The sequence below is a fragment of the Aotus nancymaae genome, unplaced genomic scaffold, assembly GCF_030222135.1.
Source record: "Aotus nancymaae isolate 86718 unplaced genomic scaffold, 86718_ANA_hifiasm-v0.15.2.pri h1tg000049l, whole genome shotgun sequence".
NCBI classification, from domain to species: domain Eukaryota; kingdom Metazoa; phylum Chordata; class Mammalia; order Primates; family Aotidae; genus Aotus; species Aotus nancymaae.
This window is the reverse complement of record NW_026988463.1, coordinates 4,721,080-4,748,708: the sequence shown is the minus strand read 5'-3', so window position 1 is coordinate 4,748,708 and position 27,629 is coordinate 4,721,080. Positions and strand designations below refer to the sequence as shown.

At 54.4% G+C, this 27,629-nt stretch overlaps 4 protein-coding genes across 15 annotated transcripts in view; 3 read left to right on the top strand and 1 right to left on the bottom strand.

The window, feature by feature from the left end:
- GLYR1 (glyoxylate reductase 1 homolog) overlaps positions 1–3,375 on the top strand; it is a 44,542-nt gene extending 41,167 nt beyond the window's left edge. For 5 of the 7 annotated variants that reach the window (XM_012448240.2, XM_021673513.2, XM_012448243.3 and 2 more), the window contains one exon: positions 1,267–3,375. In XM_012448240.2, the coding sequence (XP_012303663.2) occupies positions 1,267–1,341 (75 nt within the window). In that variant the 3' untranslated portion in view covers positions 1,342–3,375. The remainder of the gene's footprint in view (positions 1–1,266) is intronic. The other 2 variants (XR_010337345.1, XR_010337346.1) reach the window with 1 other exon arrangement.
- Positions 3,376–3,942: 567 nt separating this feature from the next.
- Positions 3,943–10,006, top strand: ROGDI (rogdi atypical leucine zipper). 3 transcript variants are annotated; one of them, XM_012448226.3, is made up of 11 exons: positions 3,943–4,044; positions 4,118–4,189; positions 4,947–5,029; positions 5,237–5,291; positions 6,293–6,373; positions 7,076–7,171; positions 8,195–8,293; positions 8,648–8,761; positions 8,844–8,893; positions 8,994–9,120; positions 9,477–10,006. In XM_012448226.3, the coding sequence occupies exons 1-11, from the start codon at positions 4,000–4,002 to the stop codon at positions 9,516–9,518; spliced, it is 864 nt and encodes a 287-aa protein (XP_012303649.1). In that variant the 5' UTR covers positions 3,943–3,999; the 3' UTR covers positions 9,519–10,006. The 3 variants fall into 3 exon arrangements, with proteins under 3 accessions (XP_012303649.1, XP_064218500.1, XP_064218501.1); XM_064362430.1 differs by lacking the exon at positions 5,237–5,291; XM_064362431.1 differs by lacking the exons at positions 3,943–4,044; positions 4,118–4,189 and adding an exon at positions 4,624–4,718.
- A 382-nt stretch (positions 10,007–10,388) lies between these two features.
- Positions 10,389–11,340, bottom strand: SMIM22 (small integral membrane protein 22). Of its 3 annotated transcripts, XM_012448229.3 has the most exons (4): positions 11,267–11,340; positions 10,859–11,002; positions 10,660–10,769; positions 10,389–10,480 (listed from the first exon to the last, which is right to left on the bottom strand). In XM_012448229.3, exons 2-4 carry the CDS (start codon positions 10,980–10,982, stop codon positions 10,439–10,441), a joined length of 276 nt encoding a protein of 91 aa, XP_012303652.1. In that variant the 5' UTR covers positions 10,983–11,002; positions 11,267–11,340; the 3' UTR covers positions 10,389–10,438. The 3 variants fall into 3 exon arrangements, with proteins under 3 accessions (XP_012303652.1, XP_012303650.1, XP_012303651.1); XM_012448227.3 differs by lacking the exon at positions 11,267–11,340 and having other exon boundaries at positions 10,859–11,216; XM_012448228.3 differs by lacking the exon at positions 11,267–11,340 and having other exon boundaries at positions 10,675–10,769; positions 10,859–11,216.
- A 3,863-nt stretch (positions 11,341–15,203) lies between these two features.
- SEPTIN12 (septin 12) lies at positions 15,204–27,255 on the top strand. 2 transcript variants are annotated; one of them, XM_012448305.2, is made up of 10 exons: positions 15,204–15,269; positions 15,897–16,084; positions 17,734–17,859; positions 17,950–18,031; positions 19,282–19,419; positions 19,568–19,685; positions 19,777–19,872; positions 25,501–25,597; positions 26,726–26,777; positions 26,865–27,255. In XM_012448305.2, exons 2-10 carry the CDS (start codon positions 15,919–15,921, stop codon positions 27,064–27,066), a joined length of 1,077 nt encoding a protein of 358 aa, XP_012303728.1. In that variant the 5' UTR covers positions 15,204–15,269; positions 15,897–15,918; the 3' UTR covers positions 27,067–27,255. The 2 variants fall into 2 exon arrangements, with proteins under 2 accessions (XP_012303728.1, XP_012303729.1); XM_012448306.3 differs by lacking the exon at positions 19,282–19,419.
- Positions 27,256–27,629: the final 374 nt, after the last annotated feature.

Sequence of the window (27,629 nt, the reverse complement as noted above, 5' to 3'; positions counted from 1 at the left end):
TTCCACTGAAAAAACTTTCTTTGGAATTTCCTATAATCTAGGTCTGCCCAGTGACAGTTTCTTTTACCTGAAAATGTCTTTATTCAGTTGTAACTGTCAACTGTGAGCCGACAGTTACATCTGAGCTGTAGAGACCTCAGTTATGGTGGCTCTCACAGGACTACTTAATTAAAAAAAAAAAAAAAAAAAAAAACCCACAACTAGTTATATAGGAGGGACCCTTGTGTCCAGTCATATTGCTTGTGGAGCAATGGCTTTTTAGTTCTTTTCAAGCGTTTTCATATTCCACTAGTATCTCTGGGGCAGGTGCTGATTGCCAGACACTGTTCTGGACTCTGAGGACATGTTGGTGTGCCGCTCCCTCTGTCCCTCCCAGGGGCACTTACATTTAACTGGAAGGAGGTACAGAATTAGCACATAAGCAGTTAAAAAGGTAACAATTTCAGAGTATAAGAAATACAAGTAAAGACAGAGATGACTGGGTGAAGTGGTGGGTGCAGCTGCTGCTTCAGTTGGAGTGGTCGGCAAAGGCCTTTGAGCTGACTAAGAAGGAACCGGTGATAATTGAGTGAGGGAAAAGCATTCCATGCAGAAGGAAGAGTAAGGACAATGGCCCAGAGGATAACATGGAAAGGCTTTGGAGGGTCATCTGCATGAAGGGACATTATTAAATTACTAATAATGCTGAATGCTTTTTGTTGTTGTTGTTGTTGTTGTTGTTTGTTGAGATGGAGTCTCACTCTGTTGCCCAGGCTGGAGTGTGATGGCATCATCTCAGCTCACTGCAGCCTCCGCCTGCTGGGTTCAAGCAGTTCTCCTGCCTCAGCTTCCTGAATAACTGGGATTACAGACACGCGCCACCACACCCAACTAATTTTTGTATTTTTAGTAGAGATGGGGTTTCACCATGTTGGCCAGGCTGGTCTCAAACTTCTGACCTCAGGTGATCCACCCGCCTCAACCTCTGGGATTACAGGCGTGAACCGCCACACCTGACCAGTGCTGAATGCTTTATATCCCATGGTACGTTTCATTCCCACAAGAACCAGCGGGTACTGTTCCTTCTCCCAGAGCAATAAGCCCAGTGGCCGAGGCCCAGAGAAACGGAGGTGCTTCATGCAAGGTCAAAACAGGATTCATACCCAGACAGCCTGGGCTCCCTCCAGCACTGCCTGCTAGCCACATCCAGCATTGCCTCCAGGAGTCAGGTCTAGGTCTTACAGGCTCCTCTGGGGCAGAGATTGAGCCATCTCTTTTTTTTTTCAGGTATACAAAAGAGCCAAGGCGCTGGACCAGTCTGACAACGATATGTCCGCCGTGTACCGAGCCTACATACACTAAGCCGTCAACACCCCACCCCCAGCCCTCCAGTTTCCCCTGACCCCCTCTTCCTCACATGGGGTTGGGGGCCTGGGACTTCATTCTGGACCAGCCCGCCTGTTTCCATTTCCTTTTATACAGACTTTGAGACTTGCCATCAGCACAGCACACAGCAGCACCCTTCCCCTGAGGCCAGTGGGGAGGGGATGAGTGTCAGCAGGATTGGCTTGTGGGAAAGCTCTTGAGCTGGGCACTGGCCCCCAGACAAGGTGGCTGTGTGTTCACACACACACGCACACACACATACACACACAGGCTCTCACCCCAGGATAGAAGCTGCCCAGAAACTGCTGCCTGGCTTTTTTTCTTCCAAGCTTGTCTTATCTCAGACCCCTTCCAGTCAACGAACTAGAATCAGCAACGAGATTTGGAAGCCTTCCCATAGCTTCCCCCAGAGCAAAGAGGCTGTAGGTGTGTCCACGTCCCCCACTGCATCCCCTGCAGGAAGAGGCCTTGGGCCCAGATGAGCCAGCACAGACTCCAGATGGAGGGTCCCATGAGGCCCCCCAACCTCAGGTGATGATCTGAGAAAGATGTTCACGTCTAAGCGTCCAGTGTGCCCCCAGCGCTCCATAGACGCCTTTGTGAACTGAAAAGAGACTGGCAGAATCCCAAGAAGATGGGGCCCTGGCTTTCCAGGGAGTGCAGCAAGCAGCCGGCCTGCAGGTGAGCACGGAAGCCCGGCCCTCACCGCCTCGAAGCAGCGCCCCAAACGCCACTGTCAGAGGGCGTTTGCTCCTCCCTGGGCCGTTCTAGTATTTCCATTTGCATTCTAGCCCTTGGGAGGGGGTCCTCAGGGCCACTAGTGAGGAGCCAAGAGGAGTGGGGGTTGGGGGGCCCTCCTTCCTGTTTCCGTTAGGCCACAGACTTGACCTGGCTCTGAAGAGCCGCTCTGACCTTGGTCCCCTCCCAGTGGTCCCCTCTTCTCCAGCCTGCCCTGCCGAGTCCCCTGCATGCCCACTGCTCTCCGTCCTCCCTCCTCCCCATCTTCCTCCTGTGGAGACAGTATTTCTTTCTGTCTGTCTGTCCCTTCTTTGGCCCAGACCCAGCCTGACCAACGATGAGCATTTCTTAGGCTCAGCTCTTGATACGGAAACAAGTTTCTTCACTCCAGCCAGCGTCATGGTCTTCGGTGCTTCCTGGGCCCGGGGTCTGTCGGGAGGGAAGAGAACTGGGCCTGACCTACCTGAACTGACTGACCCTCTGAGGTGGGTCTGGGACTTCCTCGAGGCCCTACATTTCTCCTTGGATAGGGGACCAGAGGGGGCTTGGGATATTGCAAAAAAAACAAGGAGAAGTCACCCAAAGGATGTCAGTTTTTTATCCCTCTGCATGGGTTGGATTTTCTAAAATCATAATTTGCAGAAGGAAGGCCAGCATTTATGGTGGAATATATAATTATATATAAGGGCGGCCACACTGGGGCGGTGTCCCTCCCCGCTCATGGATTTGGCCCCTTTTCACAGATTAAAACCTCGGTTAGAGGATTGCAGAAGAGGAGTGGGGAGGGCAGGGAATATGCCTGTTGGGTTTTTAGCACAGTTCATTTCACTGGGATTTTGAAGCATTTCTGTCTGAACACAAAGCCTGTTCTAGTCCTGGCGGGACACACTGGGGTGGGGGTGGGGGAAGAGGCGGTAATGAAACTGGTTAGTCAATGTTGTCTTAATATTGTTGACAATTCTGTAAAGTTCCTTTTTATGAATATTTCTGTTTAAGCTATTTCACCTTTGTTTTGGAATCCTTCCCTTTTAAGGAGAAAATGTGACACTTGTGAAAAAGCTTGTAAGAAAGCCCCTCCCTTTTTTCTTTAAACCTTTAAATGACAAATCTAGGTAATTAAGGTTGTGAATTTTTATTTTTGCTTTGTTTTTAATGAACATTTGTCTTTCGGAATAGGATTGTGTGATAATGTTTAAATGGCAAAAACAAAACATGATTTTGTGCAATTAACAAAGCTACTGCAAGAAAAATAAAACATTTCTTGGTAACACAGCTGTGCTGCGGGGGTCCTGCATTCCTCGCCCTCGGCGAGATGGGTGGGAGGGGAGGGCCCGCGGGCCGCTCGGAGGGCAGCGGTGGGGCAAGGGTGGGCTTTCGGGACCTCTGCCTCCGAGGGAGACCGACCTGCGAGTGGCGACGAGGTCCGCAGCGGGACGGGAACAGCGACCAACTGAGCCAAGCGGGCCAATAGGGAGGCTGGGCCGGGACAGACTGTTCTGCAGGCCAATCAAGTGTGCGCGGGTGAAGCAGAGCACCCCCCCCCCCACACTCCCCCCGCATCAGGTGGAGACCCAGGCCAGCGGCCCCAGCGCTCCGCCCCTGAGTGGTCGTCCCTACGGCGCCCCAGGCTGGTGTCGGCAGCGTCCCTAGGCCAGAGAGAGCCAGACTCGCCCAGCAGGCAACCTCGTTCCTGAGCGCCCGCAGGTCTCGTGAGCCGAGGCGGCCGGCAGACGCCGGCCAATCGCGAGCACGGAGCCAGTCTAGGGGCGGGGCCGGCGCCCGCTCAGCCAATCGGGGGCGGAGGCGGAGGCGGAGCCGGACGCTGGGGGCGGACGCGAGGACTGGAGGACGCTAGCAGCAGCCGGTGGGGACGGCCCTCTGCGGCGGCCTCCGGCCATGGCCACCGTAATGGCAGCGACGGCGGCGGAGCGGGCGGTGCTGGTGAGGCGCGCGGGCTGGCGGGCGGGCTGGCAGGGCGGCGGGGCCGGGCGTGACCGCCGTGGCTGTCCCGCAGGAGGAGGAGTTCCGCTGGCTGCTGCACGACGAGGTGCACGCGGTGCTGAGGCAGCTGCAGGACATCCTCAAGGTAACGGCCCGCGTCCTGCCCCGCCGGGCGTGGCGACCCTCCCTCCTCATCTCCCTGGCTCCTCGAAGCTCCCCAAGGTTGCGTCCTGAGCGCCTACTGCGTGCGGCCGCCGCCGCTTTTCGGCAAGCCGCAGCCTCCGGGAACTCGAGCCGACCCCGTTACACAAGCACCTCTGTGCGGGCAGGGGCGAGTCCTGGCGGGGGGATTAGCAAGGGCCGCCTTGAGAGCAGCGGCATCCAATCTGGGAGATGAAGAATTCTGCCTCTGCCCGGCAGTGGGACCTCAGCCAAGTCACTCAACCTCTCTGGGTCTCCCTTTTCTCATTTGCAAAAATAGAGATAACAGTACTCGCTTCGCGGGGCTGTGGTGTAGATAAATGAGCCAGGCAGCTCACAGAAGTGACCGGCGCAGTGCTTGCTGAGGCCCAGGACCGCGGGTTACCGTGACTGCTGCCTTGTTCCCCGACTCTGTGCTTCTCCCCCCTCAGCCAAGCTCGGCGGCTGCCCCTGTGTATCCTGTACTCCCCGAGGTGGGCACACAGGAGGTGTTCAGGGAATATGGGATAAGCAGAGATCGGGCTCATGATTAGGTGCCCTGGAGGCTTGGGCAGGGTCTTCCCACCCCAGCTGAACCCAAGTGAGACCAGGCCACCTTATTTCTTATTCTCCTGACTTGGAGGGAGGGGGACTTCTGGAAGAAGCATTGGGCCGGGCCTGGGTGAGCACTACCAGCTCCCCTCTTCCCCTCTGTCCCGCAGGAGGCCTCTCTTCGCTTCACTCTGCCAGGCTCAGGCACGGAGGGGCCCGCCAAGCAAGAGAACTTCATCCTAGGCAGCTGTGGGTGAGCCTGGGCTGGGCAGAAACCAGGGAAATGGTCTCCTTGGGCTGGGAGACTCCTTGGGTACCTTGGGTGTGGGAGGCATGGCCACAGCCCTGTCCTGCAGACCAGTTGGGTGTGCGGCGGGACAGGAGGGGGCAGCCAGCCAGGAAGGAGGGCTGGGTGGTGGGGGTGTGGACACAGGCACCGCTCTGATGCCACATGTTACAGCACAGACCAGGTGAAAGGCGTGCTGACTCTGCAGGGGGATGCCCTCAGCCAGGCGGTGAGTCCCCCGGCCCTGTCCCCTCCCATCCTGCCAGCGGGGAAGAGCATGGGGGCTCCCACTTTCTCTCTGTGCAAGCTCTGGGACTCTGGGTGGGACCCTTGGTCTCTCTGGCCTCAGTTTTCTCTTTTGGAAAATGACAGCAACCCCCACACCTCCTCCAGGGATCGATGTGCACATTCAGTAAGAGGTTCAGGAGGGGAGTTCTTCCCACACAGCCTGGTCTGGCATCTGGACCCAGTGAAGCATGGGCATTGGCAGATTAAGCTGGCCACAGCTCACAGTTGAATCAGCCAACGCCTGAGCTCCGGTCTGCACCCAACCCTGTGCCAGGCACCAAGGCGCAGGGGGAGCCCCCCTCCTAGGCTCCATCTGTTGGCCTTTGTAGACACTAGATGCACTCCATTCACACCAGGCCTGACAGAGGCTGTCTTCCACTTTCCCCTATCTCCACCTCTTTCCATTTCACTTTTTTTGTTGTTGTTGTTGTTGTTTTGAGATGAAGTTTCACTCTTGTTGCCCAGGCTGGAGTGCAGTGGCACGATCTCGGCTCACTGCAACCTCCTATGCCTCCCCAGTTCAAGCGATTCTCTTGCCTCAGCCTCCCAAGTAGGTGGGATTACAGGCATGCTCTACCATGCTTGGCTAATTTTGTATTTTTCATAGAGACAGCGTTTCTCCATGTTGGTCAGGCTGATCTTTGAACTCCCAACCTCAGATGATCTGCCCACCTTGGCCTCCCAAAGTGCTGGGAGTACAGGCATGAGCCACCGTGCCCTGCTCCATTTCACTTCTTTGTGGCTCCTCTTGGGCCTGGTTTCCTGTTTCCTGACCTCCCTGTTCACCCGCCAAACGGCCAAGGCATCTGGAGACCCTCTGCCCTACAGAGCAGCTGAGGCCTGAGCTGCCACAGACACCGTTTCTGCCCCAGGCTCAAGGGCTCAGAGTCGCTGTGGCAGGAGGTATCCCCTTGCCCGGCTCATCCCACTCTTGCCTGTCAGGACGTGAACCTTAAGATGCCCCGGAACAACCAGCTGCTGCACTTCGCCTTCCGGGAGGACAAGCAGTGGAAGCTGCAGCAGGTGACCCCGCCCGTTCCTGGTCAGTGCTCAGCCACAAGGACAGGCGGCAGCAGGCCCGCCTTGGGGCCTCCCTAAAGAGGGACGGGCCCTGGGAATCTGTAGCCACAGCAAGCCTGGGAGGGTGTTTCCTAGCAGCAAAACCGGGGGCAAGTGTGGCCTGAGCCCGTGGGAGCATGGGCCATGTGGGAAGGTGGAGAACTTGGCCTGAGGGCCACATCGGGACTGCGAGTCCCCACAGCACCTGGTGGGATGGGATGATTCAGAAACCCTCTGAAAAGTCATGCTTTGCCCAGAGCCTCCAGGGACTTGCCGTGGCTCTGGGGAAGAGGTCCGTGCTCCCTGGCAGCTCCTGTGCCATTGGGCCCTGCCTCTTTCCCCTGCCCCCTCCTCCTGACTGTCTCCATTTCAGGACCCTTGCCCCTGCCCATGTCATCCTATTTGCTTCCTTCTGCAACTCGCACAGATTCTTATCTTGGGCACTACTGTCTGTCCATCCCTTAGAAAGTGAGCCACACTAGGGCAGAGACTGGGCCTGCCCCAGGTGATGCCAAGTACCCATCCCCTGGTGCAGATATGGCCCTCTGGGGCGCAGAGATGACAGTGTAGAGAGTGCAATGACCTGGGGCAGATAGGTGGCACCCACCCTCCCTTCCTGACCACATGGAAGCTGGAGTGACCCCACTGAATGACCCATGCTTCCAGATCCAGGATGCTAGGAACCACGTGAGCCAAGCCATTTACCTGCTTACCAGCCGGGATGAGAGCTACCAGTTCAAGACAGGCGCTGAGGTCCTCAAGGTGAGCTGCCCCTAAACCTGACTCCTGGAGAGGGCTGGCCCCCTGGGCCTATTCCCTTGTCCTTGATCCAGATTCAGACCCGGGTTCCAATCCCAGGGCCTCCACTTCAAGCTGTGCAACCTCTAGGCACTTACCTGCCTACTCTTTGTCTCTATTTTCTACCTATGGGGTGGGGGGCCAGCTGGAGTGACTGTGATAATTCAGGTCATGGGGCCCCCAGTGAGCACTCGGCACGCCCTGCTGCCACGAGCATTAGTGAAAGCCTTCACATTAACCACGTGGCACGTGTGAAGAGCTGACCCAGGCGCCTGGCCTCATCCTTGAGCTCTGCCCCTGACATAGTGTGTGTCCTCTGGTGGCTCACCTGCCCTCTCTGGACCTCTGGTTCGTCATACTTGGAACCAGATAGACTGAGGTCCGTTTGAGAACTGTGACCACCCTGGGGTGGTACAGCCCCCATGCCTCCAGTCAGCTCTTGTGTGTTTCCTGAGAGCCACATCGCCCCCAGTATCCATGGCCACGGCTGGATGGCATGGAAGCTGTGGCTCTGAGGAGTCTGCCCAGGCTCTGCTCTGTGGCAAAGGCAGGGGATGGGCTCCACGTGGTCCCACCATCCACCAGCTGTGACCCTACCTCGCCCCCCTGAAAACAACCCAGCCATCCCATCGCCTCCTCCAGGAAGCCCTCTCTGGCCTTTCACAGCCAACTTTGGTTGCCTGTACCCCTCTCTGCAAAGCCTGTGCCCCTGGGACTGACCTCCCAGGACCCTCCATTCCCCATTGATCCAGCGTCTGGGACCCCCATGCAGTGAATCAGCCCCATCCTGATGACATCAGTACAGACATCTTACCCTCCCCCATGCCCAGCTGCAACCCAACTACCCGTCTTTAACAGGCCCCTGCTGCTGGGGTTCCGGCCCTGGGAACCGTGGTGACTGGGTGGGAGTAGGAGCTACCTTATCTGCTGTTCCCTGGTGCGTGGGCGCACAGGAGGAAGCAGAGCCAACCGCACCCCTCCCCACAGCTGATGGACGCAGTGATGCTGCAGCTGACCAGAGCCCGAAACCGGCTCACCACACCTGCCACCCTCACTCTGCCCGAGATCGCTGCCAGCGGCCTCACGGTCAGTACCCCTGCTCACGGAGAGGGGTCCCCGCAGCGGGACCCAGCTTGCCCACAGGATGGACACAGGGGGCCACCCCGCAAATTGTAGTTAGAATTCTATCTAGGTGGTTTTCTGGGATGGGGTTCTTGGCTTCCGTCCTTTACCCTCAAAATGTGTTAACCCTGTTTGGGTGTGTGCTTCCCAAATCTGGCGGCACAGGAAGATACTTGGGGCACCTGGGAAAAGCCTGGAAGAACATCCCTGGGGTGGACACTGGGGTCCCCTGCAGAATCCATGACTGACCACAGAGCCCCACTCCATCCAGCCTGGGTTGGGGGCTTGGGAGGGCCTCATCCTGCCTGCCTCCTGCAGCGGATGTTCGCCCCTGCCCTGCCCTCCGACCTGCTGGTCAACGTCTACATCAACCTCAACAAGCTCTGCCTCACGGTGTACCAGCTGCACGCTCTGCAGCCCAACTCCACAAAGGTGAGGAGGGACCCCTGCCCTCCTGCTGCCCCCCACGCCCACACCCTGTGCGGTCTAACGGCTCTGGTGCTGTTCTGCCTAGAATTTCCGCCCGGCTGGAGGCGCAGTGCTGCACAGCCCAGGGGCTATGTTGTAAGTAGGCAGGGGAGGGAGGTCCAGGCACGGCCACCCCGTCCCGCTGCAGCTGGAGGGCTGGGCCCCGACTCAGGGACCCTTCCCTCACCACCCACAGCGAGTGGGGCTCTCAGCGCCTGGAGGTGAGCCACGTGCACAAGGTGGAGTGTGTGGTGCCCTGGCTCAACGACGCCCTGGTCTACTTCACCGTCTCCCTGCAGCTCTGCCAGCAGCTCAAGGACAAGGTGGGGCCCGGGAGAGCACCTTCATTAGGGGAAGGGCTTCTAAGGGCCCTTGCCACACCCTTAGAGCACCCGACCTTGGGGTCTGGTGTACCCCCACAGTGAGGAGGGATTCTGAGGGCCCTGTCACACCCTCAGAGCACCCCAACATTGGGGTCTGGTGTACCCCCACAGTGAGGAGGGATTCTAAGGGCCCTGCTACACCCTCAGAGCACCCCAACATTGGGGTCTGGTGTACCCCCACAGAACCGCTAGGCAGCAGTGCCCCATCCTGACCCAATGCCCTTGGGTGACCTTGACATCTCACCTGGGCCACCCGTGCCCTGCATCCAGCCACTCACCAAACCCTCCCCTTGCAGGTCTCTGTGTTCTCCAGCTACTGGAGCTACAGACCCTTCTGAGCACAGCGCCCAGGAGCCTGTCCTCAGGAAGGTGACCCCAGTCCCTACTCAAACCCGCGCCAGCACCAGCCAACGCCAGGCTGCTATTTATCTCCCATACCATACCCCTCCCCCACCTAACACATTTGCACTGCTGGGAGCAGACACTGGAAGCACCAGGAGGAAGGGAGGTTGGTCTCCTGGGGTGTTAGGGGGAGGTCAGGAAGGCGGGGCTGAGAGGGTCCCATGTTCCCAATCCCACCTTCCTGGTCACCATGGGAATCTTTGAACTCAGGGCAGGGCCAGGCCCAGGGCTCTCATTCCTCTCCCTTTTGCTGTCCCCTCCCCCTGGAGGGCATAGGGTAGGTGATGGCACTAGCTATGAGTCCCAGGGGACGGGCAGGAACAGTGCAGACAGAGCCACCCCAGGAGTGAATGTAGCGCTGGTACCAGTGTGTTCCACAGCCCCGACCCAGGATCCTCTAAGAAATAAAGATTATCAGACTCCACCTGGAGCCCCTGTCTGTCTGTCTGAGCAGGGACCCAGGCTGGGGGTCCCTGGTGGTCAGTGGCCATCAGCTTCAGGAGCTGGCAGTCTCCCCTTTTCCCAGAGCCTGGCTTCCGTGCTCCCTATGCCAGGGCTGGACACAGAACCCACCTTTGAGAGAAGACCCTCTGGCTGCCAAGAGACCCCAGGGTGGTGACAAGAGCTCCACCTGGGAGTTGGAGCCGCTGAGTCTGAGACCAGCTGCCCTCCCAGCTAGGTGACCCAGGGTGACCTGGCACAGTTGTGCCAGCCGAAGACTTGGAGGGGCCAGGTGGGCACCTGAGTGGGGCAGCAAGTCCCATGTCACCCACCCAGATGGGCTGGAAGACACTGCAGACTCAGAGTTTGGGCAGACAGAAGGCTTTGTTACTGCCAATGGGCAGGACACACAGGGTCAGGGTTCCAGAGCCAAGTTATCCACTCCCTTGGGTCTTTCCTGCAAGAGAAGCACAGAGGAACCCAGCAGGTTTGCTCCTTGTTCCCTAGGAGGGGCAAGCCCCCTTTCTACCACCGCCCCCCATCCCCCTCCACCCCATCCCCCTCCTTCACCCCCCTCCTCCACCCCAGTACAGTTCTGTGCAGGTCCCCTAGCACCCAGAGGCCAGCGGGGCTCACCTTCCAGGGGCTCACCTTCCTGGGGCTTTCCCTGTGGGGCCTGGGGGAGCCAAAGCAGCTACAGCAGCAGCAGTGGGTGACGACCAGCAGCAGCAGGAGCAGCACGGTGCCTGGGGACAGGACAGGTGTCTAGATGTAGCCCCCAACCTGGGACCTGGGCAGGGGTCCGGTGGGGCCCGGAGGCTGCAGCCACACTTACCCACAAAGGTGAGGAAGACGATGAAGGAAGCGGTGTCCCATGCGGACTGGAACAGCTGGCGGCTCTTCAGTCTCCCCAGGACTTCCTGAACTGTGGCCTCCACCTCTTCTGTGGACACAGCCATTTTGGCGTCCACAGTGCCACCTGCCCTGGCCCCCAGAGGCTGCATCAGAACCCTGGGCTCGGCTCAGTGGGGACCACATCCAGGCCTCCCAGAGCCCAGTGTCTGCCCACTCCTGGCCCAGTGCCAGCTTCCCCGCCACCTCCCACTCTTTTGGCCCCAGGCCCAGCCTCTCTCCTTGCCCAGCCCTATGGTCCCTATCCTGACCCCAGCATGGACAATCTTCTCCCCAGCCACTGTCTCCTCCCTTTCCCACTGGCAGCCCAGACCCCAGACCCCCGACCTGCCTCCTAGAAGCCTCCAACTGCCTCCAGCCAGGCAGGTCCTAGGTCCTGGGGAGCATAGGCTGCTTCCTGCTTCCGGCTCCACACCATCTGAGGCCTTGGCAACCAGCCCCGCCCTCCCCAGGGCTAGCAGAGGCTGCCAAGCCCAGGGGAGAGGGCCCAGGCCTGGCAGGTGTGCTTCCTGGCTCCCCACTGCTCGAGGCCCAGGGAGGGCACGGGCCTGTGGCTTCTTCAGTCCTGGGACTTCCTACCTTTCCTCAGTATCCCACATATGCAGCTGGGAATACGTGGGTGCTTGGCCACTGCTGACTTCGTGAATGAGAGAGAGGGAAGGGAGGAAGGGGGAAGGGGGAGAAAACCTGCCTGCATCCCACGACTCTGGCAGCTAGGACAGCTGTGCCTGGCATCATATAGTTGCCCCTGGTATCCTCAGGCATTGGTTCCAGAACATCCATGGGTACCAAAATCCACAGATGCTAAAGTCTCTTATACAAATTGATGCAGTACTCTGCATATTCTCCTCTATACTTTAAATCAAAAATCACTGGATTACTTACAATGGCCAGGCATGGTGGCTCATGATGGTAATTCCACCACTTTGAAAGGTCAAGGTGGGCAGATTACTTGAGGTCAGGAGTTTGAGACCATCCTGGCTAACATGGCGAAACCCCATCTCTACTAAAAATAAAAAAATTGGTCGGGTGCAGTGGCTCACGCCTGTAATCCCAGCACTTTGGAAGGCCGAGGCGGGCAGATCATCTGAGGTCAGGAGTTCGAGACAAGCCTGACTCGATATAAATATATATTTATATTGGGTATAAATATATATATATTTATACTCAATATAATGTAAATGCTACATGAATAGTTGTTACATTATTTAGGGAATAATTAAAAGGTCTGTATGTGTCCAGTACAGATGTGTTTTTTTTCCAAATATTTTCTGTCTGGTTGGCTGAATCCACAGATCTGGAACACACATACAGAAGGCTGGCTGTGCTAGGAGTCTTCGCCGTCCTTATTTTCTCTATTTTAATCCTTGAAAATATCAGCTAATGTGAGGCTCTGCCCCTAGCACTGTACTGTGTCACCTAGCTTATTTCTCATGGCAATACTAAAGTGGGTATCACTGCTTTTCCCATTTTACAGATGAGGAAACGGAGGCCTAGAGTAGTTAAGCAGTTAGCCCGTCACACACCTAATGTATTCATTTCCCAATGCTGCCGTAACGTTACCACAAACTCAGTGGCTTCAAACAGCACAAACGTATTACCCTACGGTTCTGAGGGTCAGAGTCTATAATGGGTCAGCCAGGTTGGGTTCATCCTGAAGGTTCTAGGGCAGAGTCCATCCCTGGCCTTCTCCAGCTTCTAGAGGCTGACAGCATTCCTTGGCCCACAGTCTCCCATCCCTCTAACCCTCCAACCTCTGCTTCCAGGCTCATGTCTCCTCCTCTGACTAATCCTTCTCCCTCCCCCTTTTTTTTTTTTAGACGGAGTTTTGGTCTTCTTCCCAGACTGGAGTGCAATGTGCAATGTCAGTTCACTAGAGTCTCCACCCCCCAGGTTCAAACAATTCTCCTGCCTCAACCTCTGGAGTAGCTGGGATTACAGGCTCCCACCACCATGCCCGGCTATTTTTTTGTACTTTTAGTAGAAATGGAGTTTCACCATGTTTGCCAGGCTGGTCTTTCCTGACCTCACGTGATCCACCTGCCTCGGCCTCCCATAGTGTTGGGATTACAGGTGTGGGCCACCATGCCCGACCCTTTTTTTTTTTTTTTTTTAAAAAGCAGAGTCTCACTGTTGCCCAGGCTGGAGTGCAATGGCGTGATCTCAGATTAGCCAGTCATGGTGGCAGATGCCTGTAATCCCAGCTATTCGGGAGGCTGAAGCAGGAGAATCACTTGAACCTGGAGGCAGAGGTTGCAGTGAGCCATAATGGTGCCACTGCACTCCAGCCTGGGCAACAGAGCCAGTCTCTACCTCAAAGAAAGAAAAACCACACAAACAGTGTTACTGTAAGACCCAGCAATTCTGCTTGTAGGTGAACTGGGGAAATTACCCATGATTATTGAAAAAGGGCACTCAGGCCAGGCACAGTGGCTCACGCCTGTAATCCTAGCACTTTGGGAGACCAAGATGGATGGATCACCTGAGGTCAAGAGTTCAAGACCAGCCTGGCCAACATGGCGAAACCCTGTCTCTACTAAAAATAACAAAAATTAGCCAGGCGTGGTGGCAGACTTCTGTAATCCCAGCTACTCAGGAGGCTGAGGCAGGAGAATCACTTGAACCTGGGAAGCGGAGGTTGCAGTGAACCGAGATCCTGCCGCTGCACTCCAGCATGGGTGACAAGCGCGAAACTCTGTCTCAAAAAAAAAAGAAGCACTGACAAACGCTAACCATGGATGAAGCTTAAAAACAGGTTACATGATGGGCTGGGTGCAGTGGCCCACGCCTATAATCCCAGCACTTTGGGAGGCCGAGGCAGGGCGATCACTTGAGGTTGGGAGTTCAAGACCAGCCTGACCAACATGGAGAAATGCTATCTCTACTGAAAAGTACAAAATTAGGCCGGGCTTGATGGCTCATTCCTGTAATCCCAGCACTTTGGGAGGCCAAGCGGGGTGATCATGAGGTCAGGAGTTAGAGACCAGCCTGGCTAGCATGGTGAAACCCCATCTTTACTAAAAATTAAAAAAATTAGCTGGGCATGGTGGCATGGGTCTATAGTCCTAGCTACTCGGGAGGCTGCAGGATAATCACTTGAACCTAGGAGGCGGAGGTTGCAGTGAGCTGAGATCACACCACTGCACTCCAGCCTGGGCAACAGAGCAAGACTCCATCTCAAAAAAATAATAAAATTAGCCAGGCGTGGTGGTTCATGCCTATAATCCAGCTACTTGAGAGGCTGAGGCAGGAGAATCGCTTGAACCTGGGAGTCAGAGGTTTCAGTGAGCCAAGATCGCACCACTGCACTTCAGTCTGGGCAACAGAGCAAAACTCTGTCTCCAAAACAAAACAAAACAAAAGCTTATCAGAGAGACGATAAGGGAGCAGTGAGGGCCAAGGCGGTCTGGAAAGCACATAGCCCATTTAAAGAGGGCATCTCGGGCTGGGCGCAGCGGCTCACGCCTGTAATCCCAGCACTTTGGGAGGCCGAGGTGGGTGGATCACGAGGTCAAGAGATCGAGACCATCCTGGTCAACATGGTGAAACCCCGTCTCTACTAAAAATACAAAAAATTAGCTGGGCATGGTGGCGCGTGCCTGTGATCATAGCTACTCAGGAGGCTGAGGCAAGAGAATTGCCTGAACCCAGGAGGCGGAGGTTGCAGTGAGCCGAGATAGCGCCATTGCACTCCAGCCTGGGTAACAAGAGCGAAACTCCGTTTCAAAAAATAATAATAAAAATAAATAAAAAATAAAAAAAAATAAAGAGGGCATCTCAAGTCAGAGTGATAATCTCTAAGATACACTGGAAATCTAGATATTTCTGTAAACAAGAAAAGAGGCAGTAGTAAACAAGTTAACATCTTTGGGCTCCTAGAACGATGCCATGTGCAGAGTCAGGACTGGGTAAATATTTGTAAAGCAATCTCATAATGTTTTTCACACTGGCAACTTAAAACACATGGCACCAAGGATGGACAGGGATGTCCTGCTAGCCAGTTGTGGGGTCCAGGTTTGCTCGTCCCAGCAGAGGGGTTGAGGGTGTGAGCTTGGAGGTGGAAGCCCAGCTGACATGGGTGCCTTGGGCTCCTGGTTCTACGTGGGGTGGGGATCGTTGCATTATTAGGCTAGGGTCATTGAAAGGATTAGAGGGGTAAGAGTTCCTATTCCTGCTGCAGAGAAGTCCCCAGGTTGGGGGGGGGTCACAGGAAGCGGGGATGGAGCTCAGATTCTTCAGTTAACTGTCATCCTCTCACCTCCCCCGTCACACACACCAGGCCCTGCCAGGACAAGGCAGTTCCTCGAAGCTCCACCAGGACCCACGTGCACCAGGTGCCACACCATGCTGCTTCTCTCTTCCTGCCCAGAGGGCTCCCGCTCCGCTCCTTCCCAGCCATCTTCCCTGCCTGGCCTCGGTCTATCCCTCTGTGTGTCTCCATCACCTTCATACCTGTGCCATCTTGCTCGCTCTCCATCTCTATCAACTCTGCTGTGTGTCCCCCTGGGAAAAGTAGGGGCACCTCATCCTGAGCCCCTTGCCTTGTTCTCTGCTGGGATGGGAGCCACTTCATCCCACACACACTCCCTGCGACCCCTCCAGGATTCCAGCTGTCTACAGACACCATTACTGGACTCTGTCCAGCCTACCAGGCTTTGCTGAAGGAAGTGACCTGAGAGGACAGCCTGGGCTGTAGGTAGGGACAGGGCAGACCACTGGGGCTGGAGCCTCTCTGGATGGGAATTGAGGCACCCTGGAGAAACGGCTCCCCACACGCCCCCTCACCACACCCCTGGGACTATGGGCACTTAGGGTACACCAGAGGCATGATGTGTGGAGGGGGTTGGCCAACAGCCAAGCTCAAATTGGGGTTCAGATCTGAGGTTAGTGTGGGCTCCTTTGAGCCCCACTAACATCCCTGGTGACAGGCATCTGTGACATCCCCACCCACCTGGTGACAGGCATCTGGAACCCTCGGCCCCCATGGATCCCCTGAGGCGCTCCCCCTCTCCCTGCTCATCCTCGAGGCCCTCCAGCCCCAGCACCCCAGCCTGCGAGATGTTTGGTCCCATTGGCATCGAGGCTGTGCTGGGCCAGCTGAAGATCAAGGCTATGAAGATGGGCTTTGAGTTCAACATCATGGTGGTGGGTGAGTGAGAGGCGGGGCCCACCGTGGGACAGACCCACGGTGCTACCCTGCAGGCCTGGGCCTGTGGCCTCACCTTTGGCAGACTGTCGTCCCTCCCTGACTGTTAAGTGGGCCTGATAATGGCACCTCACAGGGATGTTGCCATTGAAAATTTGAGAAATCCTGAGTCATTAAAAGACAAAAATCCGCCTGAAGCGGTGGCTTATAATTATAATCCAGGGTTTGGGGAGGCTGAGGCGGGTGGATCACTTGAGCTCAGGAGTTCAAGACTAGCTTGGGCAACAAGGCAAAACCCTGTGTCTACAAAAAGTACAAAAACGAGGCCGGACGTGGTGGCTCACACCTGTAATTCCAGCACTTTGAAAGGTTAAGGCAGGGCCGGGCGCAGTGGCTCACTCCTGTAATCCCAGCACTTTTGGAGGCCAGGCGTAGCAGCCTGGCCAACATGGTGAAACCCTGTCTTTACTAAAAATACAATTAGCTTGGCCGGGTGAGGTGGCTCACGCCTGTAATCCCAGCACTTTGGGAGACTGAGGCAGGCAGATCACGAGGTCAGGAGATCAAGACCATCCTGACTAACAAGGTGAAACCCCATCCCTACTAAAAATACAAAAAATTAGCACACACCTGTAATCCCAGCTACTCGGAAGGCTGAGGCAGAGAATCACTTGAACCCCACGAGGCGGAGGTTGCAGTGAGCCGAGATCATGCCACCGCACTCCAGCCTGGCAACAGAGCAAGACTCCGTCTCAAAAAAAAAATACAATTAGATGAGTGTGGTGGCTGGCGCCTATAGTCCCAGCTACTCGGGAGGCTGAGGCAGGAGAACAGATTGAACTCGGGAGGCAGAGGTTGTAGTGAGCCAAGATCAGGCCAGTGCACTCCAGCCTGGGCAACAGAGCGAGACTTCAAAAAAAGAAAGACAGAAAGGCCAAGGCGGGAGGATCACTTGAGGTCAGGTGTTTGAAACCAGCCTGGCCAACGTTAAAACCTCATCTCTACTAAAAATACAAAATTAAGCCAGACGTGGTGGCAGGTGCCTGTAATCCTAGCTACTTAGAAGGCTAAGGCAGAAGAATTGCTGGAACCTGGGTAGCAGAGGTTGCAGTGAGGTTGCTGGATTGCTCCACTGTACTCTAGCCTGGGCGACAGAGCAAGACTGAAGCAGAAGGCTCCCTTGAGGCCAGGAGTTCATGACCAGCCTAGGCAACACAGCAAGACCCATCTCTACAAAAAACTTTAAAAAATTCGCTAAGGATGGTGGTGTGCACCTGTAGTCCCAGCTACTTGCAGGGCTGAGGTGGGAGGATCATCTGAACCTGAAGGTGGAGGTTGCCGTGAGCTGAGATCACTCCAGCCTGGGTGAGAGTGAGACCCTGCCTAAAAAAAAATATATATATATATATTAAAAAATTAGCCGGGCGCGGTGGCATGCACCTGCAGTCCCAGCTACTCGGGAGGCTGAGGTGGGAGGATCCGTAGAGCCTGGGAAGGTTGAGGCTGCAGTGAACTGTGATTGCATTACTGTACTCCAGCCCAGGTGACAGATTGAGACCCTGTCTCCAAAAATAAAATTAAAAAGTAAAGAGTTAGATAAAAACTGCCTAAAATGCCCACCCTAACAGCTGTCATGTGGTCGCCACTCCCAGGGCAGAGCGGGCTAGGCAAGTCCACCATGGTGAACACGCTGTTCAAGTCCAAAGTGTGGAAGTCAAACCCGCCAGGTTTGGGGTTGCCCACACCCCAGACGCTGCAGCTGCATTCAGTGACCCATGGTGAGTGAGCCCCTGCCCACACCACACCCCACCACACCCTACCCCTCCCATCCCGGTCCAATCTCTCCCAACTCCGCGGTCCCTCCACAGTCATCGAGGAGAAGGGCGTGAAGCTGAAGCTGACAGTGACCGACACGCCCGGCTTCGGGGACCAAATCAACAATGACAAGTGGTGGGTTCTTGAGGTTGGGGCCCAAGTCAGGGCTCTCCCCTCCTGTCCCTGCCCCTGCCCCTCCAACCTTTGGGAAACACCCCAGACCTGGACCAACCAGGCCCCGTGTGCTCTTTTTTTTTGAGATGGAGTCTCCTTCTATTGCCTAGGCTGCAGTGAACAATCTCGGCTCACTGCAACCCCCGCCTCCTGGGTTCAAGAGATTTCCGGCTAATTTTGGTTTTTGTTTTTTGGGAGAGTCTCTCTCTTGTGGCCCAGGCCAGAGGGCTCTGGTGCAATCTCGGCTCACTGTAACCTCCACCTCTGGGTTCAAGCAATTCTCCTGCCTCAGCCTCCCGAGCAGCTGGAATTACAGGCATCCACCAACACACTTGGCTAATTTTTTTTTTTTTTTTTTTTTCAGTAGAGACAGGGTTTCACCATGTTGGCCAGACTGGTCTCAAATTCCTGACCTTAGGTCAGCCTCTTAAAGTGCTGGGATTACAGGCGTGAGCCACTATGCCTGGCCCTGGTTTCATTTCATTTCATTTCAATTTGGAAACAGTGTCTCACTCTGTTTCCCAGGCTGGAGTGTAGGGGTAAGATCATGGCTCACTACAGCCTCGACCACCCTGGGCTCAAGCAAACCTCCTGCTTCAGCCTCCTGAGTAGCTGGGACCACAGGCAGATGCCACCACACCCAGCTAATTTTTGTATTTTTTGTAGAGTTGGGGTTTCCCCCACATTGCCCAGGCTGGCCTCTAACTCCTGGGCTCACTCAATCCTCCTGCCTCAGCCTCACAAAGTGCTGGGATTACAGGCATGAGCCACCGTGCCTGGCCTGACTCCTGTTTTTAAAAGGCCCTTTCTGGCTACTTATAGTGCAGACAATATCCCAGAGGGGAAGGGACTCCGAGAGGAGAAGAGAGACCCCTGCAACCATCAGGCGAGAGTCCTTGGTGGTTCCAGCCCTGCTGTGGCCCTTTAATGCAGTTAATGCTCACCCCTCCCTTACTTGCAAATTAGGTGCTACTCGTCCCCATTTTATAGACAGTGAAACCGAGGCCTCCACTGGAGAATGGCAGGAGGTCTCCTTATGTCTCTGTGATGGTACAGGAAGTGGAGGAAAGTAACGGGGTGACCCAGAGGTCCCAGGCCAACTGGGACGATTCCTTATCCCAAGGGAGGACCACCCAGAGGACACAGCGGACAGGGATGGGGCTCCCTGGGCCCAGCACACTTCTGAGGGGAGGGTCCACCTCCCGCCCCAGCTGGGACCCCATCCTGGGCTACATCAATGAACAGTACGAGCGGTACCTGCAGGAGGAGATCCTCATCACCCGCCGGCACCACATCCCGGACACCCGCGTGCACTGCTGCGTGTACTTCGTGCCACCCACTGGGCACTGGTGAGGGGGCTGCACCTGCAAGGCAAGGAACACCGGCATGGGGCAGGGAGGAGGAGTAGGGGTCCCAGACATAGGCTGCGGGCTGCACCCCCACCCGCTGTCACACATTCACCACCACCCCCGCCCCCATCACTGCCTTGCCCGGCAGCCTGCGGCCCCTGGACATTGAGTTCCTGCAGCGGCTGTGTCGGACTGTAAATGTGGTGCCTGTGATCGCCCGGGCAGACAGCCTGACCATGGAGGAGCGAGAGGCCTTCAGGCACAGGGTGATCTGGGTGCCCGGGGCAGGGCTGGGGTCAGTGGTGCAGAGGGCAGAGCGGGCAGGGCAGGCTGAGGTCACCCGTGCGGGATCTCCAGATCCAGAAAAACCTGAGGACTCACTGCATTGACGTCTACCCCCAGAAGTGCTTTGACGAGGACATCAATGACAAAATCCTCAACAGCAAGTTACGGGTGAGAGGCTGTGGGGTGGGAGGTGGATGAGGTGATTTCCTTCCCACCCATCCTTTCCACCCGAAGATTCATCTCGCTCTACATCTCGCTCTACATCTACATATTCCCAGCAGATATGACTTTTCACGCATTCACAAACTCAAGGTGAGCAAGAAATAACAGCTCACACTCACAACCCACAGAATCAGAGAAAACGTCTACAAATCACATATCCAGTAAGGGGCTTGTATCCTGAATATATAAAGAACATTTGGCTGTGCAAACTGGATCATGCCTGTAATCCCAGCACTTTGGGAGGCCAAGGCGGGCGGATTAATTGAGGTCAGGAGCTGGAGACCAGCCTGGCTAACATGGTGAAACCCCATCTCTGCCAAAATACAAAAAATTAGCTGGGTGTGGTGGTGCATGCCTTTAGTTCCAGCTACTCGGGAGGCTGAGGCTGGAGAATTGCTTGAACCAGGGAGGCAGAGGTTGCAGTGAGTGAGCCAAGATTGCACCATGGCACTCCAGCCTGGGTGACAGAGTGAGACTCTGTCTCAAAACAACAACAAAACTCTTACAGCTCAACAATAAAAGAGGCCTGAGGGTGGTGGCAATCCCAGCACTTTGGGAAGCCGAGGCGGGAGGATTCCTTGAGCCCAGAGTTCAATACCAGCTTGAGAAACATGGCAAAACCCCATCGCTCTTTGCGTGTGTGTGTGTGTGTGTGTGTGTGTGTGTGTGTGTGTGTGTGTGTCCCATGCTGGAGTGCAGTGGCACATTCTTGGCTCACTGCAACCAGTGCCTCCTGGGTTCAAGCAATTCTCCTGCCTCAACCTCCCAAGTAGCTAGGACTACAGGCACGTGCTACCACACCCAGCTAATTTTTGTACTTTTAGTAGAGACAGAGTTTCAACATGTTGGCCAGGCTGGTCTTGAACTCATGACCTTGTGATGCACCCACCTCAGCCTCCCAAAGTGCTGGAATTACAGGCATGAGGCACAGTGCCGAGCCCTCAAAACCCCATCTCAACAAAAAACCACAAAAATTAGCTTGGCATGGCAGCACATGGCTATAGTCCCAGCTACTCAGGAGGCTGAGGCAGGAGGATCACCTAAGCCCAGGAAGTGGAGGCCGCAGACAGCCATAATGGTGCCACTGTGCTCCAGCCTGGATGACACAGTGAGGCCTTGATAAAAAAAAAAAAAAAAAAAAAGGGGCAATAAAAGACAACTCAAGGCAGGGTGCGGTGGCTGATGCCTGTAATCCCAGCACTTTGAAGGCCACGGCAGGCCGATCACCTGATGTCAGAAATTTGAGACCAGCCTGGCCAACGTGGTGAAACGCCATCTCTCCTAATAATGCAAAAATGAGCTGGGCATGGTGGCGGGTACCTGCAATCCCAGCTGCTCAGGAGGCTGAGGTGGGAGAATCATTGAACCCGGGAGGCAGAGGTTGCAGTGAGCCGAGATCACGCCACTGCACTCCAGCCTGGGCAGCAGAGTGAGACTCTGTCTCAAAAATTAAAAAAAAAAAAAAGTACAGTGAGACACCACTTCACACCCACTAGGATGGTTTTTGTTTGTTTGTTTTGTTTTGTTTGTTTTTGAGACAGAGTTTTATTCTTGTTGCCCAGGCTGGAGTGCAGTGGCACAATCTCAGCTCACCACAATCTCCGCCTCCCGGGTTCAAGCCATTCTCCTGCCTCAGCCTTTTAACTAGCTGGGATTACAGGCATGTGACACCATGCCTGGCTAATTTTGTATCATTTTTAGTAGAGATGAGGTTTCTCCATATTGGTCAGGGTGATGTCAAACTCCTGACCTCAGGTGATCTGGCCACCTCGGCCTTCCAAAGTGAAGGGATTAGAGGTGTGACCCACCGGCCCCTGCCTAGGATGGTTTGTTTTTTTTTTTTAAAAAGTGTTGGCCAGCATGGTGGCTCACACCTGTAATCCCGGCACTTTGGGAAGTTGAGGCGGGCAGAAGTTGAGAAGTCAGGAGTTCAAGACTGGCCTGGCCAACATGATGAAACCTCGTCTCTACTAAAAATACAAAAATTAGCCAGGCGTCATGGCAGGCACATGTAATCCCAGCTACTGGGGAGGCTGAGGCAGGAGACTATCTTGAACCTGGGAAGCAGAGGTTACAGTTAGCTGAGATCACTCCACTGCACTCCAGCCTGGGCAACAAGAGAAAAACTCATCTTAAAAAAATAAAGTGTTTCGGAAGATGAGGAGGAAGTGAAACCCTCGCCTCTCGCTGGAGGGAAAGCGAAATGGTTGAGCCACTTTGGAAACAGTCTGGCGGTTCTTCATATGGTAAGCATCCAGTTATTGTACGACCCAGCAACTGAACTGCTACATATACACCCAGAAGAAACAGAAACGCACACTCACAGAAAAACCTGTACATGAATGTTCACAGCAACATTATTTATTTTAGTCCCGAAAGTGGAAACAACCCAAATATGCATCAACAGATGAGTGGGGAAACACAATGTGGCCTGTCCCCTGCTGTGGGCTGTCCCTTAGCCATGGAAAGGAATGACGTTTACCCTTTAAAAGTGTACAGTTCAGGCCGGGCACAGTTGCTCACACCTGTAATCCCAGCACTTTGGGAGGCCGAGGCAGGCGGATCACCTGAGGATAGGAATTCGAGATCAGCCTGGCCAACAAGGTGAAACCCTGGCTCTGCTAAAAATACAAAAATTAGCTGGGTGTGGTGGCACATGCCTATAATCCCAGCTACTTGGGAGGCTGAGGCAGGAGAATAGCTTGAAGCTGGGAGGCGGAGGTTACGGTGAGCTGAGATCATGCCACTGCACTCCAGTATGGGCGACAGGAGCGAAACTCCATCTCAAAAAAAAAAAGTGTACAGTTCAAGGCTGGGCCTCTCGCCTGTATTCCCAGCACTTTGTGAGGCTGAGGTGGGTGGATCACTTGTGGCCAAGGGTTCAAGACCAGCCTGGCCAAAACGGTAAAACTCTGTCTATACTAAAAATACAAAATGAGTCAGGTGTGGTGGCACTCGCCTGTAATCCCAGCTATTGAGGAGGCTGGCAAGGGAGAGAGACTCTGTCTCAAAAAAAAAAAAAAAAAAAGAAATGAAGCACTGTCACCTACCTGCTATAGCATGGAGGAAGTTTGTAAACATGTTTCTTAGACAAAAAGAATTCGGACAGGCTGGTCGCAGTGGCTCACGCCTGTAATCCTAGCACTTTGGGAGGCCGAGGTGGATGGATCACCTGAGGTCAGGAGTTCAAGACCAGCCTGGCCATCATGGTGAAACCCCATCTTTAAAATAAGAAAAAAAAAATTTATTAAAAAAAAAAGAATTCGGACACAAAAGGTCACATGTTATAGGATTCCATTTATATCATTTATATGAAACGTCCGAAATAGGCATAGGCAAATCTATAGAGATACAAAGTAGGTTAGTGGTAGCCAGAGGTTGTGGGGAAGGGAGAAATGGGGAGGGATTGCTAAAAGGTATGGGTTTTTTTGGCAGGGGGTATGATGAAAACGTTGTGAAATCAGATTGTGATGATGGTTGCATTACCCTGGGCAAACACTAAAAACCACTGTACTGTACAATTTTTTTTTTAGACAGGGTCTTGTTGTGTGGCCCAGGCTGCAGTCTAGTGGCACCATCTCTGTTCACAGCAACTTCCACCTCCTGGGTTCAAGTGATTCTCCCACCTCTACCTCCTGAGTAGCTGGGACTACAGGCGCGTGCCACCACCCCCAGCTAATTTTGGTAATTTTAGTAGAGACAGGGTTTCACCATGTTAACCAGGCTGGTCTCAAACTCCTGACCTCAGGTGATCCGCCCGCCTCAGCCTCCCAAAGTGCTGGGATTACAGGTGTGAGCCACCACGCCCAGTGTTATTAACATCAACATTATTCTCCATCACAGATGAACTCAGAAATAACAAACCTATATGTGTCACTTCGGAGTTTACAAGTTTGAATTTCTGCTTCTGGCCATGAGCAAGTATACAACTGAAGTTTACAATAGGGTTCAACAACCTTTTCTGCAAAAGGCCAGGTAGTAAATGTTTTGGACTTTGTGAATCGTAGGCTCTCTGTTGCGATGACTCAACTCTGCTGTCATGGTTCAAAAGCAGCCCATAGACAAGAGTGACTCACGGGCCTGACTGTGTGCCCACAAAACTACATACAGGACCAGATGAGGTGGCTCACGCCTGTAATCCCAGCACTTTTAAAGTCCAAGGCCGGCAGACCACCAGAGGTTGGGTGTTCAAGACCAGCCTGACCAACATGGAGAAACCCCATCTCTACTAAAAATACAAAATTAGCTGGGTATGGTGGCACATGCCAGCTAGTGGGGAGGCTGAGGCAGGAGAACTGCTTGAACCCAAGAGGTGGAAGTTGTGGTTAGCCGATATTGCACCTTTCTGCTCCAGCCTGAGCAACAAAAGCAAAACTCCTTCACACACACACAGGAAGGAGGAGGAGGAGGAGGGAGGAGGAGGAGGAGGGAGGAGGAGGAGATGGAGGGGGAGGATAAGAAGGGAGAGGAGGAGGAGGAGGGAGGAGGAGGGAGGAGGAGGGGGAGGAGGAGGGGGAGGAGGAGGGGGAGGAGGAGGAGAAGGGGGGAGGAGGTGGAGGGGGAGGATAAGAAGGGAGAGGAGGAGGAGGAGGGAGGAGGAGGAGGGGGAGGAGAAGGGGGAGGAGGAGGAGGAGGGGGAGGAGGAGGGGGAGGCAGAGAAGATGATGATAACACAGGCTGTGCATAGTAGCTCGCTCCTATAATCCCAGCACTTTGGAAGGCAGAGGCAGGAAGATCAGTTGAGCCCAGGAGTTAGACCAGCCTGGGCAACACAGAGAGAACTCATCTCTACAAAAAATTAAAAAACAGTAGCCAGAAAAAAAAAAAACAAAACAGTAGCCAGTCATGGTGGTGTACACCTGTGGTCCCCAGTCCTCAGGGGACTGAGGCAGGGGGTTATCACTTGAGTCCAGGAGCTTGAGGCTGCAGTGAGCTATGATTACACCTGTCTAAATTTTTACTTTTTGCAGAGATGGGGTCTTACCATGTTCCACAGGCTGGTCTCATACTCCTGGGGCTCAAGTGATCCTCCCACCTCGGCCTGCTAAAGTGCTGGGATTACAGGCATGAGGTACCTCATCCAGCCAGAGGCACCAATTAGACTTGATGTCTTTTTTTTTTTTTTTTTGAGATGGAGTTTCACTCTTCTTGCCCAGGCTGGAGTGCAATGGCACGATCTCGGCTCACCGCAACCTCCGCCTCCCAGGTTAAAGCAATTCTCCTGCCTCAGCCTCCTGGCTAGCTGGTATTACAGGCGTGCACCGCCAGGCCCAGCTAATTCTGTATTTTTAGTAAAAACAAGATTTCTCTGTGTTGGTCAGGCAGGTCTCGAACTCCCGACCTCAGGTAATCCGGCCACCTTGGCCTCCCAAAGTGCTGGGATTACAAGTGTGAGCCACCGTACCCCACCTTCCGACTTTATGTCTTTGAACTTGGAAATTCTGTGCACGTTCTACCATGTTCCCTCCTCAAAAAAGACAGGGCTCTTCTCTCCTGCCTGGGTGCCTTGATTTTTCTTCTCATCTCCCCAGCAAAGTCAATATCCTCCTGTCTCCGTCTCCTCTCCTCTCCCAGGACCGAATCCCCTTTGCTGTGGTAGGAGCTGATCGAGAGCACCTGGTGAACGGGAGGTGTGTCCTGGGCCGGAAGACCAAGTGGGGCATCATCGAAGGTCAGTGTGGGGCCCCTGGGTAGGATTCGGGTGAGGACAAGTTGGACGCCAGAGCAGCCCTGTGCCTTTGGCATCCTTAACCCCCATCACAGGGCCCTCAAAAAGGTTAAGCCCACGGGACAAACAGGCCTGGGGAACGGTCCTTCTTTCCAGCTGGGGGGACACGGGCAAGTTTCTGGATTCTCTGGGCTTCAGTTTCCTCCCAGTAGAGTGGGCATCACAGTGGCATCAACTTCCTAGGGTGCTAGAGTGGGGAGTGGCACCGTTTGGCACAATGCTCGGTACCCAAGGGTGCCCTAGAGGCTGGCCAGTACTTACAATGGGCCTACTGTATATCGGGCACCGCTATGTGCAGTTCCTGACAAGGTCCCCGTCCCCATAGAGCTGACGAGACAAGGACAGGTGGGGGAAGTACAGTGAAGGGGATTGTGGAGGGAGGGAGAGGAGACCACCTCAGGGCACTGGAGAAAGTGAGACAGGAGGGGCAGCCAGGACATAGCCCCTGATGCATTATTATAATTATTAGAAGTATACTGTACTTTTTTTTTTTTTTGAGACAGAGTCTTTCTCTGTCATCCAGGCTGGAGTGCAGTGAAGTGATCTTGGCTCACTGCAACCTCTGTCTCTAGGTTTAAGCGATTCTCCTGCCTCAGCCTCCCAAGTAGCTGGGACTACAGATGTGCACCACCACACTCGGCTAATTTTTGTGTTTTTAGTAGAGACGGGGCCCGGCCAGAAATATACTATACTATTATTTATGATATAGCACATAGTCATTCCACTCTATTTGCAGGGGGTGGTTCCAGGACCCCCAGGGATACCAAAATCTGCAGATGCTCAAGTCCCGCAGTGGGCAGCCATGGATACAGAGGCCGACTGTATATATAATATAATAATGACTTGTGGATTCATTCATTCAATGACTACTTGCAGGAGCCCCCTGTACCAGGCTCTGGGGACACAACAGTGAATGAATGAATGAATGAATGAACCAACAAAGAGAAGGCGGGATAGGATAAAGAGAAATGTGGGGAAAGGGCTAAGGGAAATGGTGTCAGGTGGTGCATACAGTAGGCACTTACTCAGTGCACACTAAGCAGAGCCCATACTGAGTCCTGTGTCTTGCAGTGGAGAACATGGCGCACTGTGAGTTTCCTCTCCTGAGAGACCTGCTCATCCGGTGAGGGTGTGGGGAGCCTGGGGCTGGGGAGCTGGCGAGGGTCGCTGGGGACACCACAGTTGGGGCTGACCGCCTCTGGTCTCCCAGCTCCCACCTCCAAGACCTGAAGGACATAACCCACAACGTGCACTACGAGAATTACCGCGTCATCAGACTCAATGAAAGCCACCTGCTGCCCCGAGGGCCAGGCTGGGTGAACCTGGACCCGGCCTCCCCAGGACAGCTGACCTCCCGCCGGCCCTTCAAGGTCTGCAGGGGGGCCCACGACGTTTCTGAGGATGAGTTCTGAGCCCCGACTGATCCCGGGCCTGTGGGGTTTCCTGAGTCCCCAGTGGCCCTCAACACAGATCCTTGTATCCAAGCATCTGTTAAATGTGGACCTTGCTTTTTATGAAAAGCTGTGCTTTGAAAACAAAAGGCATTTTGTAAATGACTTCTTTGAGCTATCCACAAATAAAAGGCTGGGTCTCACCTGTTACCCAGGCTGGAGTAGATTGCCGCGATCATAACTCGCTGCAGCCTCAAATTCCTGGACTCAAGCGATCTTCCTCCCTTAGCCTCTGGAGTAGCCAAGACTACAGGCATGACATCACCTTGACTGGCTGATTTTTAAAATTTTTTGTAGAGATAAGGCCTTGCTAGGTTGCCCAGGCTGATCTTTAACCAACCTCAAGTGATCCTTCCACCTCAGCCTCCCAAAAAACTGGGATTACCACTGCTCCCAACCAAGTATGTTTTTGTTATTTTCATTGTTGTTTCTGAGATGGAGTCTTTTTTTTGAGATGCAGTCTCGCTATGTCACCAGGCTGGAGTGCAGTGGTGCGATCTCAGCTCACTGCAGCCTCCACCTTC

Excerpts from the sequence above, each read along its gene's own strand:
- SEPTIN12 (XM_012448305.2), top strand. The coding sequence starts at position 15,919 with ATGGATCCCCTGAGGCGCTCCCCCTCTCCCTGCTCATCCTCGAGGCCC. Across the intron at positions 19,686-19,776 it reads GAGAGGCCTTCAGGCACAGG|ATCCAGAAAAACCTGAGGAC; the intron begins GTGATCTGGGTG and ends CGGGATCTCCAG. Across the intron at positions 26,778-26,864 it reads CTGAGAGACCTGCTCATCCG|CTCCCACCTCCAAGACCTGA; the intron begins GTGAGGGTGTGG and ends CTGGTCTCCCAG.
- SMIM22 (XM_012448227.3), bottom strand. The coding sequence starts at position 11,027 with ATGCAGCCTCTGGGGGCCAGGGCAGGTGGCACTGTGGACGCCAAAATG. Across the intron at positions 10,770-10,858 it reads CGTCTTCCTCACCTTTGTGG|GCACCGTGCTGCTCCTGCTG; the intron begins GTAAGTGTGGCT and ends TCCTGTCCCCAG. Across the intron at positions 10,481-10,659 it reads GGAAGGTGAGCCCCTGGAAG|GAAAGACCCAAGGGAGTGGA; the intron begins GTGAGCCCCGCT and ends CTTCTCTTGCAG.
- ROGDI (XM_012448226.3), top strand. The coding sequence starts at position 4,000 with ATGGCCACCGTAATGGCAGCGACGGCGGCGGAGCGGGCGGTGCTG. Across the intron at positions 6,374-7,075 it reads AGCAGTGGAAGCTGCAGCAG|ATCCAGGATGCTAGGAACCA; the intron begins GTGACCCCGCCC and ends CCATGCTTCCAG. Across the intron at positions 8,294-8,647 it reads TCGCTGCCAGCGGCCTCACG|CGGATGTTCGCCCCTGCCCT; the intron begins GTCAGTACCCCT and ends TGCCTCCTGCAG.